At 37.2% G+C, this 17,013-nt stretch overlaps 1 protein-coding gene across 6 annotated transcripts in view; it reads right to left on the reverse strand.

Moving 5' to 3' along the window:
• ccser2b (coiled-coil serine-rich protein 2b) overlaps positions 1-17,013 on the reverse strand; it is a 435,236-nt gene that overhangs the window by 340,293 nt on the left and 77,930 nt on the right. Inside the window, exons 11-12 of one of the 6 annotated variants that reach the window (XM_082151403.1) lie at positions 16,909-16,948; positions 6,915-7,179 (exon numbers count right to left, since the gene is read on the reverse strand). In XM_082151403.1, coding sequence (XP_082007529.1) covers positions 7,053-7,179; positions 16,909-16,948 — 167 coding nt within the window. In that variant the 3' untranslated portion in view covers positions 6,915-7,052. Of the gene's footprint in view, positions 1-1,484; positions 7,180-10,150; positions 16,949-17,013 lie in introns of those variants that run through there. The other 5 variants (XR_014201003.1, XR_014201002.1, XM_082151401.1 and 2 more) reach the window with 5 other exon arrangements.

The raw sequence follows: 17,013 nt of genomic DNA on the forward strand, positions 1-17,013 counted from the left end.
TGAAGTCATTGTCCTGGATTGGGGCTTATTATGATCACCCTGTAGACCTCCTAGACACCTCTGGACTTAACTGGAGGGATGCTATCATCCGGTGTCCGGAGAGTGTCTACCCCAGTTCCGGAACATAGGAAGAATCGTGTTTGCAGCCATTCGCCATCTCATGTGATGCCATGCTGTGACATCGAGCCGCAGGTCGAGCAAACTCCATCAGCACCTGAGTGATGGATCACCTCGCTCCATCTTGGCTTGTCGACCTGTCAGCTACGCCTTGGCTCCTCCCACCTTCGGCTCCACCAGACACCCTCGGCCTATCGACACCACCGGGTTCCCTCATCCCACCGGCTCCCCTTTGGTCAGTCATCACTCCACCATGGACTTACGGATCTTCCGCTACGCTCCTTTCCTCCACCTCTATGGCTGCAGCAGGCTTCTCCTTCCCTTCGGCCTCGCCTCTGTCACACCGGCATCACCTCAGTCCTCAGGCACTCTGGCTCCGCCTCAGAAATTTGTCACTGCAACATCGCCTAGGCCTTCAGCGCCAGCAATGTCACTCCATTGGTCGTCCCCCAGTTGACATCAGCCTCTACTCCAACTTGGTTCCTCTCTCCCTTGTGGGCTATCGGCTCAGGGTCTGTCGGACTCACCCTCAAGCCATTCTAGGTGCATTTGGCATTCTTTTTTTAGACGAATACAATTGGAGTTATATTAAAAAAATTTCCTGACTAATCCAAGCTTTATAATGACAGTGAATGGGAGGCCAAAATGTTGTCGCTCCAAGCAATAGTGCAATTTAGTAAAAGGAGATTGTGTGTATTGTAATATTTTATGTATATTCAAAACAATTTCTTGTAATTATCCCAGATATATGTTCATGCTTAATATTTCCTGCATAATAACGTACATAAATAAATCTATTTTGTGTTAGGTCAGTTATGTGTGCCGTGTGCAGTAGACACACCTAACAAAGATTTCTATATATCGCTTATCCTGCCAAAAAAGACCATAAACATATCAGATAATGTTCTAGATATCAATTAATGTACATGCATATATCTTAAATTATTCATGTGCGACTGATACACTGAAAATGTCGATTTTAGGTCAATGTTTTGGTTGTAAGTCAATGATGTCCTCAGTCGGCAGGGAATCGTAAGATGGCCGAACACTGCCGGTGGCTTCACCACCTGTTGGCAGTTTAGAACGCAATGAGCAATCCAGTCATTTATATAGATCAGTGGGGTAAATGGATGTCAACATCCCAAGCTCATCACTGTACTTTCTTGCCAGTCCTCTCTAGTAATTTGAACCTTTTTAATTTCACTGTAACTGTCACTCAGAGTTCCTATTCTGTCCCCCTCAGCAGGCCTTACATTCATCGTTTGTTGGACACAAATATTCAGACCTTCAGACATTGGAAAATAACTAAGATATGTACTCTGCTTTTTTCATAGTTCTGTGAAGTGCACACAAACACATACTTGCAGTAGCTTTTGGTGGTCTTTATTAAGAGTTCTTGGACACTCAGCCTCATGGAAAGATGTAAAGCACATGAAAACATCTCTCATATCTTGTCTTTACAATTAAAGTGCATATCTGATTAACTTTATCTGTATCGCTCTCTCTCACACACACACACACACTTGTAAATGCACAAATAAATTAAGTTTGAACAAAGTTTTACATTATAGGGCAGTGCAATGTTTCATACAGTTAAAGTGTATGTAGCAAAAATCAAGTAAACAGATGCCATACAACATAAAGGCCAATAAAAAACAGTAAGAGCAAATTAATCTTGATGGCGTTATGATTATGCTGCATATGATACTATACTGTATATCTGATACTACAGGGAGACATAATGACACAATGGTATTGTTTCTTCAACGTTTGCATGCTACAAATGAGACAAAAGAAATTTAGAAGTTGAAACCCTAATCTCCCTAATAAACTAGTGTTCATTATAGTAACCACCTCTAAAGACATTAGCCCAATTATTTTATAGCTACAAAGACAATGTTTCAAGTAATACACATATTCAAATAGATGATGAGGCCACAGACGCACAATAAGTTTGTGACTTTTATACAGACTTAAAATAAAAGTGAAGTCATAGACATTAGTTTTTAGTTCATAAACCTTTATATCGTTGTAAAGATAGTAGTGTACCCCTTAACAATTTTTCAGACCTGCTCGAGCCTGCTCCTGTGAGATTCTACTCACTCCTGCAAAAAATACGCAATATTTTGTCATGCTCCCACCTACAAATGCCTGCAGGTAGAGGTCGAAGTTTTCAGTCACACTCCAGCCCGCTTTGCCTTACCTGGATCAAATTCTTCTCTGAACACGACAAGCATTGCATTATGAGGCGACCAATATTTTGGTCCATTTTTATGTATAATTATGTAAAAAAAAAAAAAAAACTGAATATTAAGAGTGCAGACAATAAACAAGATGGCCATGAGAGTGAGACAAAAACTCTGATTCAAACTCTGATTGTTTGTGTATCTTTGTTCCTTTTTTCCTCTCCAAATCATTGCAGCAATGTAAATAAAATGTCTTAAATTAAATGTATTTGGTTCCAATGTATTTGTGGAATTAAGCCACATTTAAAAATGTATGAATGTCATGACATAAAATAACAAAATATCATAATAAGTAGTCAAGCCAAACATTTCACAAAAATAAGTTAGGTTTGAAATGATAAAACAATAAACAGGCTTACAATTATAGTGTTCCAAATAAAGACAAAAATAGTGTGAATATTTGTGGCTGGCAAAGGTTAGTGGAACATACTTGTACTACACACTCTGGTAAGAAGCTTTGATAATACATATCTATTAACCATTAATGATATTCATAATCAGAATCTTTGCAGCTACTTGCTTTATGTTTATGTAGGAAAGGACCTCTATATCTCTCACTGGCTGCATTTTTTCAGTAGTATATGAAAAAGATAAGATGTTAGAGTTTCCTTGAGCCTTCAGAAATGGTATCACTATCCTCTATCGACAGAGACTATCATATTCACTCCAAAACACTTCAGAAAAAGAACACCTCATCTCATCTAGGGTTCTTCAGAAGAGATTTCGGCATCTCACTCAAATATATCTACAGTAATAGCTGAGGCCAAGAGTGGAGAGTAGAGGTAGCGATGGAAGCATTTTATGAGGCGAGTGCACATTGAGGAGGATTTAGGGATTAGAGTGAGGGTTTGGGACTAATCTAGCCTTTGCATCAGGTTCATCTCCACCGTATTTACGATCTGTATCATTAAACCCTTTGTAACATCTACAGTGTCTTATGCAAGGTGGATGCCATATCGACAGCCTCATTAGAAGATACCTACATGCATGTAGAAGTGGCAAAGGATAGCTGAGATAAATGAAATAAGATGAACTGACATGCAGGGGATAAACTGTTTGACTTTCAGTGTAGCAAGCTGTCAGGCAAGATAGTGCTGATTGAAGGGCCTGATGGATTCACACCAGATAAGTCAGTGGGTGTGCTAACCATGTACTGCAGTGTTTGGTAAGGTAACCAGACAGACTGAATCTTGATGTGAATAGACATGGAATGAAAGCAGGGGGCTGCTGCTGCAAAGCTTGGACACTTTATTTTTCACGAGACTGAACTACAAGAGCAGAGAAAGTGGGATCTTTTCATTTTGGAAACTAGGAGTAGAGACTATAAGAACAGGAGAACTGGTCATTTGTTTAACAAAGCAGCAAAAAATTAGGGCTGCCCCTAAATGTTAGTCGACCAAAATTCTAGTCGGTTAGTCACAAAAAAAAAAAAAAAAAAAAACTTGTGGCGAAGTCGTGCAGTCCGTGAGGGACAGATCGTTAACGGCGGGTCCTTGTCGTAATTACAGTATGTCGGGCAGGAAATCCAAACGTTTGCCTATCATTCATCAATCTCAAATACGGCTTATCATTTGAAACATGTAAGTAGCAACATTACCTGGTTGCTTGCTCTAACGTTAACCTAGATAAATGTGTCCTATTATTAGGCGCATATTCAAGTGTTTGTGCGGAGTGTGAAAGGTAAAGTATTAGTGCGATTACTGTATGACATGGAGGCGCCGGCACAATCACTTGCATAATTTCCTGACAACAGCGGAAACTACTTAAAATACTAACTTTTTGGTCATACAGATAAGAGTAATATTGTAAAGGGTCTACTTGTATTTGTGTAAACTCACAATTAAATAACAAGAAAATGTTATGCCTTTGTAAAATAAAGACAACAAACAGGAAGAGCTTTCTGCCATCTTTGTCTCCGTGAACTGGAGCGCGTCACAAAAATGAACCGAAACTTGGCTCACAGTCAGACATGATAAATATATCTATAGACAGCTTGAACTGTCTACTTTTAAATGAACCAATTCAAATTGAAAATAAATACTCTCTGATTATGTGTATCCGTATGAAAGGTGCATTTCTCTCTAAAGGTGCGTACACTATACTGCGGAGATGGCAAGTCAGCATCGTCAACTTCATCTTTGCAGCCGACACTGACACAGAAAAAAAAAACTAGTTTATTAATAAATATTTAAAATGTCTCCTTTGCTATTTTTTTTTCGTATATACATACATATATATATATATATATTAAACGCTCATTATGGTTTAGTATTCTCCAAGTAAATATTTTTGTAATTAAATTAATATAAATGTGTGGTTTGTCGACTAATGGCTTAAATTAACGATTACTAGTCGACTAAAAATGATTCTAAAATAAATTAAATCTATAAATAACTTTTCCTAATTTTGATAACAATAAATAAGAAAGCTAAAAGAAACTGATGAGTTTGGCATTGAATATAATTAAATTAACATTATAATCAGGTATGACCTGGGTGTAACAAGAGGCCAGGTAGTAAAAGCTGTACAGTAAACCTCACTTCCCTTTCCTAAAGAAGTGCACTAGCAACTGATGATACACACCTCCTATGCCGGCTGTTGCCGGTTCAAGACTCACTTGGAACTACAGGCATAACTGGTTACATTGGTGTCGTGATCCAGGTCGTAGTGAGGTTTGGGGGACCAGCTAGTAATTTCCTTGTTCTATGTTTTGTTCTTGAATAACTGTGTTTAACTATTTAATTTAGCTAAAATGGTTTGACTGCAAGTATGTGCACACAGCATCCCTTGATTCCTGCAATTCACAATCAAGCGCAGTTCACCCCGACTATGCCATGTAATGTCTATTTTAGGCCCTGGTTTAACATACCTTAAATCTGAGTAATGTGGTCCAGGACCAACAAGATTGCTAATAATTTTCAAACATCCCGTACTTGGTGAAATAACTTTAAAGTAACCATGTCAACCACTTCTAACTCCCTCACTGTATAGGCCAATGTTCCTCACAGCCAGAATTTCATTTGAATTTTTGCATTTCACATTATGTTCAAGGACTTACAACACATTCTGTTGTTAAGATCCAGAACTTGCACTCATTAGGTATGGTGGTGGGAGGCCAATTCATGCAGGACACAATCTTCACGCTAGCAGAAAAGAACAAAGGAGAGAGATGGGTAGAGAAGTAATTCGAGGAGACGACTCTGAAAATCTCAATGGGCACCCTGCATCATGGCCCACGCGGCACACATACCACATTTGGTGGTAGTTAAGACAGGAAAATGCAAGTCTCTCTCAACAGAAGAGCAAAACAACAACAACAAAAATGCGGGAGCAATAATGATCCTCTGCTTGGTTTCAGTCGTCATCATGGCGCCTTACTAATCTATCAGAGAAGCAATATATTATGCAAGGTGCATAAGTACAAGGTAGACAATATTGTCTCTTACAACTTAGTGCATTATTCAGAAAAAAATAGTGGTTATCTGTTTCAAGTTTTGTACATAGTAAGAATAACTGGTAAGATCAGCCCAAAGGAAGCAAATCTGTGTTGGTAGGCTTGCATATTTGTACTGCAGGGATGTAAAAAGTAGTAGACTGTAAGACTTGTTTATAGTTTTCTTTTACTTTTTTATAGTACCAGCAAGCCCAGAAAAACGGAATTGATTATTGTGGGTAAAAAGCAAGTAGAAGTGATCAGGTATCTTGCTAAATTACCTCCTATGTTCAAGATATATTAAATGTATTCACTGAGATCATTTTAATACAAACCATGTGTAGTGTTTACCATGGAGCTACAGTGGAGAATCACTTTTTTCATGGAATTCCTAATTTACAGGGTAACACAGAGTGCGTTATTTGTTTGGAGCCCCGCAGATCAAGCAAAGCAGCATGGCTTTGTCTTAAAGAATACCTTAATATCAGTCAACATACTTGACTGGTTCTTTATAAGCAGGGCATTACGAAGCAGCTTTTGTACACTCTGGTGAGATGCCCCAAGCTTTGCTTGGCTAATCTAGAATTGTGGAAGCATATGAGAAGGCAGAGCGGGGGAGGTTATTGTTTGACCTTGTTGAGGGTTTGGGAGAGAAGAAAGCGCCTTTGGCTTAGGAAGGCGGGAATGTTTGGGCTGAAGGGGAGCACGAGCTCTGGGCAAACTGCTCTCTATCTTTCTGATAAATAGAGACTGTCTGCACCCTTGATTTTTTTTGTTACATATTGGTGATACAGTGGTGGTGTCCATGGTAGTCTGTCGGGCTGGGTTAATGCAGGGTAGTCCAGAAGCTGGTAAAAGTTGATGTCTTGTTCTGGATAGACCTGTGCCTCCTACCCTACCTAGGGCCCCGTTGAGCCCACTGACCTGCTGTACTTCCTGGGGCTTGATGAGTGTTGAAGCTTTCTTAGTATATGTGGGTGGCTGTAAGGTTGAAAAACTGCTTCTTCTTAAAGGAAGTTTTTGTATACCTTTCTCTAGCTTACAGCAAAAGCTAGCAGAAGCTGGTGGCCTTGCTGGCTCATTGATTTTAAGCCGGCTGCTCGCGAGGCCGAGCTCAGCAGGATCAGAGCTCTGAAAAGTTCTGGAAGAGGAGGCAGCAGTGCTATCAGCAGATATAGTTACCGTTGGTAAAGTACAATTTAGGGTATTCTCGACAGCGATGGGACTTTGTAGGTCTGGAGAGCAGGACGTGGGCCTCAGTGGGTGGTGACTAAGCTGGGCATCCAAACTGTCACAATGGGCCTCTGTAGAGGTTGGACTTGACAGTCCTTCATGGTTGTGGAGCTTGTTGGGTAAGAATCTGGGAGTCTGTAGTATCTGAAGCTATTAAAGAGAGAGAGAAAAATAAGCAATTATTGAACATATGTTTGCTCTAATTTCATAATGATCATAGTAGGCTGATTCTTCGATTACAGGACTTGTTCTGTCCCTTAGGATGAGTAAAAAAAAAATATATAAAAAAAATATATATATAAATATATATATATATATATATATATATATATATATATATATATATATATATATACATATATATATATATATATATATATATATATATACGAGAAACTAGAGGTAGGCCTATTTTGCCTGATAAAATTAGAAAATCTGTCCGATTAATGATTAATCAGCTGGAAGCTTTCCAGTTCATGAAAAATAGTGTTGAACTTCATTAGAAAATAAAAAGTAATGTCTCTAAAGCTATGTTTCATCACTGCTGACACACTTTTTTATTTTCACATAAAATATATACAGGAAAGTATATAGAGAGGGGAAACAAAATAATTTTCAAATGGCCTTGCTACCACCAAAAGTAAGCTTTTGGTTCCTTTCCACAGTCACCTCTGGCTTGCTCACTGGGGGCTTTAAGCATTATGAAGTAGCAGATCCTTGATTAAACTACTTAGAGGTGGGCAATATGACCAAAATCATAACCAAAATTTGAGCAATTTTCAACCACAGTAAGGATAGACATGACAATATAGAAATACAAATTAGTCTTGCAATTATAAATGAGACGTCACTAATTCAAAATGAAAGCCAATTCCTAGATTGTTCAACACCATTGCCACTGTTGCCTTTGGCTTGCTCAGTTGGGGATATTTTGGGGATATTTAATTTAATTTTATCAATCAATAAATTCCTCTTGAAACAAACTTTGTTGTATTATTTTAATTTAATACTGTGAAGCTGCTTTGATACAATCTGTATTGTGAAAAGCGCTATACAAATAAACTTGACTTGACTTGACTTGACCATTGCTTAAATGATAGCTAATTAAATATATAAAATGTTAAACTCACATCAAACTGTTGGACAACCTTTTTGTTATATTTCATCAGACTTTTAGTTATATTCACTCAGGACAACTGACAGTATTTTCGTTTATACTTTTTGAGAACTACTTACTCTTACTTCGAACAAAACAGATTAATATATAAATCTCAAAACTACATTATATGCTCAGATGTGTGCCTGAGACACTATGACACGCTCCTACACAAAATAATAAATACAATATAGATCTAACTATAAATAAAAGAAAATAATTTGAGAAATGTTTTGCTGTTTTTTTTTTTTTTTCTCTACATACAATGGAAGTCATTGGCAACAAAAACTGTTATGATATTACAATATATTTTCCCTGCAGAAAAAAAAAAGGCATACAGGTTTGGAAAGACATGAGGGTGAGTAAATGATGACAAAATATTATAATACAAATAATGCTATCCCTTTAATTATTATTGTTCCATGACTATATGGAAGGATAATGCTTACTGTATAAACACCTTGGCTTTTCTCTCTTAATGTCACTTCAATTAAAAAATAACTATCAGTGTTGTTTAATGTTCTTAAACGTTTATATCGTTCATGCTTTATGAGACACTATCCTCAGCTGCAGCCACAAAGCTTCAGACGAACCTGCTCTGGGTGTTAACTCAGACTTGAGTGAGACACACTGAAGCATCCACACAACAAGCTGTCTGAGAGGCTTTGATCCTTACAGTTCTTGGCGAAGTGGAGATCAGCCTCTCCACACTTATTAGTAATGATGTAGACTTACACGTGAGGTGGTGAGGTCACTGTCAAAGCAGTACATGCACTCGAGCGCATCTCTCAGACTGACAAACAAGAATGCAATTCAAGTTAACAACTTACGACTTACCCAAAAGCGTCTAGATTAGAGAAACTAGCATCGACACAAAGCAAAACATCCAAAGTAGGGCAAAGGAGTTTTTCTAAGGAAGGTACAGTACATAGAAAGATTTATGCCTCCTATTTAATATTTCAAATTCAGGATCACAAGGAATATACACATAATCTTGATGCTAAAGCCATCACATCCATCTCAAAGTGAATTATTCCATGTGATGCAAGGCTTCTGTGCTATGCAGGACATTGAGGTGCTGGAGTACAGTGCTATTGTTAGCTCAGTCTTTGATGTCTGCTGTGATGGTTGATTGGCACTGGTGAATTACTTTCCATGGCTGGCGTTTATTCCATGCAAACGGAGCGTAATGGTACATAATGTTATCCTTTTACAAATACCATGCACAAGTTACCACGATTACATACTTTAAAAGATTGAAGTCATGGGGTGAGTTAAAAGATTTTATTACATGGCTCAGTGGAATACTTGATTCTGATTGGTCAATAGCGCCATCCAGCGGTAAATTATTCCCAGATAACAACCGCTCAAAGCAGATAACGCAGGCTCATCCGGGTCACTGAAGTCAGCAGTGCTATACGCCTGCTAGGAACAGTTTTTCTTGGTGAAGGTTTTGCGTTTGGTGAGCTAATAAAATATTAAAACTCAGTTTGTGTACAGTTATTTAATTATTCCATCCAGTATCGTGGACTCACGCTCTCTTGTTTCATACACATCTGCTGCCATTTTGTGACTATTGTTTTGTACACTGTTGGATTATGAGACACAAACAGGTACGATTTTAAACAGTTTAATCTGAAATTTATATATCTTATCCCCATAATTATTTATGTGGCGAAATGCTGTGTAATAAGTGATATGAATGACCGTATACAGTATCTCTTAAATGTCCGTTTAGTTTGAACTTGCCAAGCTGAAACTGCTCTCACCGCGGAAGCTTTGCGTTTAAAGACCTAATAAAAAATTTCAACACAGATCAATATTTCGTGTCTAATTATTTACTTATGTGTGAAGTAGCCATGTAAAAAGCGGGATAATGCCGGTGGTTCTCTCAAAATAACCCCTGACAGGATGATGGTCTTGATCAGCCTGAAGGGGGTTATTTTGAGAGAACCACCGGCTGGATGTACATTAAATTCTTTTATTCACACAAGGTCAGATCAAACTAGTTTCAAGCTAGCACATGTAATGGTTAAGAGTTATGGTTATGCTTTTAGAACAGTGTTCAATGTTTTTTTTATGTTTATTTGTTGCTTCTGGTGGTCTACTCCAATTTTTACTTTGTGAGTTTATAGAGTGCTGCAGTGATGACGTTTTTTTTTTTTTTGTAGGCCAACCCTGAATTTAACGTCACACTGGTTCTCTCAACAAAAACCCAAGGATTTTCCCATTGGCTTTTGGATTATTGCAGAAAATAAGCTCTGTCACTAACAAAAGTTACACATTCAGTTAATCACGATACTCTTCACAGATGAACACAACTTTTATGAATTTTGAAGCCTAAATACAATCAACAAAGGTAAAAAGGCTATAAACGAACTACACCACAGTTTTGAAGCCTAAATACAATCGACAAAGGTAAAAAGGCTATAAACGAACTATCCACAGTCACATGACTTATATGTCATCACCATTAAGATTCTGACTCTTTCCGTCTATTTAAAAAAAACTATTAACTTAAGGATGATGGAACCAGAAGTGCTAAAATGCTAACAAATTTCTGGGATTTGGTTAAAAAAAAATTTAAATAAAAAAAAACTCACCCCTGCAGGACTCTATTACTGTTTCTGTTAAGATTTACATTTATATAATGGGATAATTAATTTGTTTACAGTTTATTTGTATTTTCTATTTTTATTAGTTTTTTATTACATTTATTTGTAATTAGAATAATAGCTGTCAGCAAGATTTCTATTGCGCTTAAAGAGTTAATTCACCCCCCCAAAAAAAAAAAATTCTGTCATTACTTTCTCACCCTCATGTCGTTCCAAACCCGTAAGACATTTGTTCTTCTTTGGAACACAAATGACGATCTTTTTAATGAAATCTAAGAGCTTTCTGACACTCCATTGACAGTCTATGCAACTACCACTTTCAAGCCTCAGAAAGTAAGTAAAGACATCATTAAAGTAATCCATGTGTAATTTTATGAAGTAACGTGAGTGCTTTGTTTGTGCAAAAAAACCCCATAATTTCCCACTTTATTTACAATATATTAATCTCCAATGCACGTTTAGAGAACACCAAGACGCATGCATGTTGAGTTGAAATGAGAGTGAATGTTGTGTGAATATGTGTGTTCATTTTTGTGTGAACTAACCCTTTAAGTGGCAAACTGTCCCCGCAGTAGTTTCGATTTGAGCCATTTACGTGCTATTACCTTGCTATTACACTGAAAAGATCTGACTCAAAAGAATGATTCGTTCACACAAAGCTAAGCTATTGTATACGAACATGCGAGTAAATGACAAAATGTTCATTATTGGTCCACAGCAAATCTCCATTATCTCCTCAAGTTCACAAACATGTGTATGCCACATGCAACCCCAATAGTGTTTCCTCAGATCCTCAGGAGGTATTTCCTGGTCCACAGCACCCTCTAATGGACACCATCTTCCATATAATGCAGTGTAGTGTGCTTGTTTTATTGACTGAGCCCATCTCCCTGTTTTGTGCCAATTCCAGGTCCCAGAGTTCTTCTCAAAAATATAATCCTTTGAAGTTTTTTTTCCACAGTTTGTGGTTCAGAATGGACGAGACAGCAGTGAGGGGTTTGTCTAGAGAGGTGAAGTCTCAATCGGGCTAACCCGAAAACACCTGCAACCCTGTCAAAACCTCAGAGAAAGTCTTAGCGGAGCTGTGTGAGGACTCTCAGTTGTTTCATACATAATTTATGAGAGCTCACCAAGAATTAAACCAGGACATCTGAGAAAAGGTGACAGAGTTCAGGAGCAGAAAGAATCTATGGAGGGAGGGAAAAGTAGACAGACAGGTGGAGAAAAGAAGCAAAGAAGGTGTACACTATAGTGTAATCAAATTGGTGAGTGAAATGAATAGAACTGCCAAAAGATTCCCCAAATATAAAAAAGGCCACCAGTTCTCTGCAAATGACTTTCTCATAGTTGGAAAACTTTTTTTTCCCATGAAATACATCATTATAAAATATGGATAATGCCAGAGGTGCTGCTTTTTTGTTTAATGTTCATATACTCACACCTAAATTGACTCCAAACATGCATTTTAATAATGATAACCTACCACCTCTAACTACACCAGTGTGGAGCATTCCAAATAATTAGAATATACAAACATTAATGTCTCTTTCTTAAGGCAGGAATACCAAGGGAATCTTCAGTTTTGTTTAAAAGAGGTGTGTGATGAACAAACTGCAGAATATAAAAGCAAATAATTAATCCTCATGGCCCATGTACTCCATATTCCCTACTTATAAAAAAAAAAAAAAAAGATGAGAAATGTGAAGGAAGATGTTGAATAATCAAATATAGTATTATAATAACCATAATATCACTAATATCACCACTGACAGAAAAAAAGAAGAACTAAGAAAGAAATACATGAAGACAGAATGGCTTTGATATGAGAAATTAAGTTTTCATTAGACAAAAGGTGTGCTCAACTAAAAGCGGGATTTTCTCTAATCACTTCAGCAAATAAAATATGAAATTTCATATTAATGAAGACTTTTTTCATTCGAGAATTTTTGATAAAGCCAGTCTTTCATTCTTGCGGTTGCTTTTATTACACATAGGGTTGCTCTGATAAAAAAAAAAAAAAAAATGCTTTAGTACAATACCAAGCTTTGCTACCTCAGTACTAAATCGATATTATAGCAGGCAACAAATGAACCACCTTAGATGACTGATGAGCTGAAAATCAGTGAATCATGCAGTTACCAAATCGGTTGCATGTTTTTAAGCATTTCAGTATAATTAAAACTTCAACTTCAAGTCCAAACACAATATTTAGTGTGATTGGTGTACCAATGGCATCATTGAGGACATATCAGCACTCAAATGTCAATTGAAGAACTAGTGAATCAAAATGCTGCAATAAAATATAACTTTCAACAATATTTTCAATGTTATCATGCACACTTGTCTATGACTTGTATCATTGTGTAATTCGGAATGAGCACAGGACTTGCATGGTTTGCATGGTTTGATGTATTCCCTCCTGAAGCGGCATTTCTTGTGGCATTGTTTGCAGACTGACAGATCTGCAGGTTAACATTTAGTTTTTTTCTGAATGCCAAATAATTCCATATTAGGCTTTTACAGCACTGCTTTTCAGTGAGCTGAGGGCAAAGATATACAAATCAACATATTTGTTTTATCTGCCCTTTCTACCACTCAGCTGTCTTGTTGCGTCTCGTTGACTGATTCAAATCTACGGCCTGGTATTTTTTACATTTGACATAAAAAAAAAATGTTGTACCAGTATACCTTGCAATTTGCAAAATGTCAAACAAAAAAGCACTAATTGTGTAGAAACCAAAGTTGCAGTCTTGGTCTTGAGACATATCAGAACCACATAAATACAGCCTTAGACTGGGTGTTTCTCTAATTGTTGTCTAGGTCTGAGCTCACAGTCAGAGGTACAATGTTTGAAAAAGAATGATGGAATAAATTTTTTTGGCATTTCCCCATCTAAAATGGACATTGTGGTTCTTGGACATACAGGTTTTGGTCTGGATCTTGGCCTCAAGGCGTCTAAGTTCATTGGCCACTACAGTGTGCATGATGTCAATTTCATCATCTGCACAGTCCACTAGGTGGCAGCACTCAAAGTTAGGCCATTGCTTTTAAAACTACTCAAATAAGAAGATCTGCTAGAGGTTGGGTCTTTAGGGATCTGTTATTGGTTTGGTCCATGTTAGAAGTGCATGTTAGAAGTCAGTGCATGTTAGAAATCAGGAATGGTGAGAGAACATTGTGCTTGGTAAGCTTGGGTCTCTAGCCAACAAAGTTTAAATCCCTTCTGGCTAGCGCACTTCCTATAATGTTTACACATACGCTGATTTCACGCAGCCGCCATTTTGAAATCGAAAGTGAGGCTCCGGTGGGAAGAACCCCGGAAGTAAAGATAAACAACAATGCCTTGGATTACCAACCTGAAGCTGCTGCCGCGATTTACACTATTGGATGTTAATATTCAAAATAGGATATGTATATAGTTCATTCCTGCTTCTTTTTTTACATTCTGAATTATATATAAAAAAAAATATTTTATTTATAAATGCATTTCACTGTATATAGTCTAAAGTATGAAAGAAATGTGTGTACATTTTTAGAATTGACACAACATCATTAAACACAACAATACGCCATCGCATTCAGGACTCTCCTGTGATTAAAGGCGACACTTCCGGTTTTCTTCCCACCGGAGCCTCGCTTTCGATTTCAAAATAACGGCTGCGTGAAATCAGCATATTAGGTCAGTAGACTGAGAGAAGGCAGTCTTTTGTGGCTGTTCGAACACATTCGACCATATGAGCGTCTTCACAATGAAAGCTATCTGGTCAAATCTGTTTTCGAGTAGCCCATTTACACATGTATTTAGTGTCATCCATTTGTCATCCAATCGACCAAAACACATCTTAATACCAGGTTTAAACAGGGCCTATGGGAGTCCAACATATTCTCAGGAGTATTCATGTGTTTTGCATAAAATGTAAGTGATAGGTGAAACAAAGCTTTTTGAAACTTTAAATCAATTGAACCAATTACTTTGCAAAATACTTCACTTTTTCAAAGCGCTGGAAACGCCACAATGGTAAATGCAGCTCAAACACGCAAAATCTCCTCTTACAGACCAACTGCAAATGTTTTATTGAAAGTGTAATCTGTTAAAAGCAATTAACAAATCATCTAATACCATTAAATATGAAGGGCCCTATCATACACCTGGCGCAATGCAGCACGTGTTTTTTTTTTGTTTCAGCCCGACGTAGTTATCATTTTCACGTCCTGAGCAACTGAGAACGCGTTAGTAATGTGCGCCTATATAGGCGGTTCCACAACGCGCGTACACTCTGCTTATTACACAGACAAGGATGCGCAGCAGCCCTCAAACATGCCAAATTTAAAAAATAAAAAGATTACAGTGTAAAAGATTATTATTTTGTACATAAAGATATGGTGGAATCCGGCTTGTCTCGTAGATGTTCTGCTTGCGCGCTTTAACCTTGCGCACGATCAGATCCGTTTGCGCTCTGGAGAAGTGTTCGGTCTTTCCACTATCAAATTCCGTCATGTAAATAGCGAATCCGCCATGGCGCGACTGCAACTGGAAGTTAAAGGGAATGGGAGATTGGTTTATTGAACGTAAAGCCCAAAACACACCCATTACTCATTAAGAGAATAGAGACAACCCATTTAGACCATGAGCCTGGCACGCCGACCATTTTTCCCATTGTTTAACAAGCAAAAGTGGATTTGGACACGCCCTAACTGCACTTGCGCCACATGCTTTCGACCATGCACTTAGATTGTTAAAATAGGGCCCGAAGTGTCTTTATAATGTGTTATTTTGTTAAATTGTAGGGCTTGTTTGTTTTATGGAGAGCTTGATTAATCAGGCCAATACTAGACTAATAACAACACCTCTTCCTTTTTCCTATACAATTGTTTCATTAAATGTCTACAAATGTATAAAATTGATCCGAGATCAGATGAAAACCATACAGACATTGGTTCATGGGTTCCCAGAGTTCAAATTGTTAAACATAGTATATTTAAAAAATACATAAAAATACACCCTCAAAAATACATGAAAAAAACAACAAAATCCATGATCCATGAAGTAATCCATGATTGCTTTTTGTCAGGAACAGACCCAAATTCAAGCCTTTATTTAATGATTTTTGTAAAATCTTGTAGTTGTTACGAATTAAAAATGTGCCGTCTCAAAAAGTGTTAGGACAAAGGTTTTACATTAGTGATATCAAACACTCATTGGCTCTTGCCTGCATCGTCACAAAGGGGATCGAGATAACATTTCCAGCTATTAACAACTTAAATTCTGCTCTTTACCCCACACAGAACTATTGTTTCCGTCTGAGAGGACTGCAAATGTAGCAAATCATAATTTATTTGACATTTTAGCAATACATTGTGGTGATTACACACTTATCTGTGTTATGTTTATCTTTTTACTGTATAGAAAAATGGTTAGGGTTAGTTTTAGATGTACAGTATGTGTGGGATTAGCGGCTCAAAAATCTATTTATTGGTATACTGAAATTAAAAATGTCATTGTACATTTTTGTGTCCATTACATTTTATATATTATTTTTATACTCTGAAGTGGTTATGTTTAGGTTTGGGGATAGGGTTAATACATTTAAAATATATCTATTACATTTGTACAGTTTATCTATACAAATATATCTATGATATAATATATTTGTAAATATTTTATAGTTTCTTTAGCTGTAAATATGTAGTAATATTTAGTTTTTAGATGCTGTCAATTCACTATATTGTACGTTTTAGTATCTATTAAAACATACAAAAAAGTGTTTTTGTATCGTAAACGTTACATAATACCCATGTATAAACAATGAGAAAAGGCTAAGGAGTCTGGTACGGGTCATGTCTCCAACTCTGGAAGTAACAGATGTAAACGTAGATTTCACAAAATGATATGGGTTGGTCAAACAGATAAGAGAGAATGAAAGACACAGTGGGCTTGACAGAAGATAATGAAATACAAAAAGAGGTTTGAAGAAAGTCGGCTTCATGAGAACAGAATGAACAATATAATGCAGATGGGCTGTCCTCACAGTACAGAATAAGAGACCATGCAAACAGAGAGGAAGGGATTGAGAGGATGTTTTATAGAAAAGACAGGCAGTACTATACCACGCAGTGTCTCTGAAGTAATGAACTAGATGCTCCACTCCTTTTGCCCGAATTTTGGAGAGGCAGAGGGAGAGAAACAATAAGGAAAAATCAGTCAATGAAAGA

Source organism: Leuciscus leuciscus, assembly GCF_965113295.1.
Source record: "Leuciscus leuciscus genome assembly, chromosome: 21".
In the NCBI taxonomy this organism is placed as follows: Eukaryota; Metazoa; Chordata; class Actinopteri; order Cypriniformes; family Leuciscidae; genus Leuciscus; species Leuciscus leuciscus.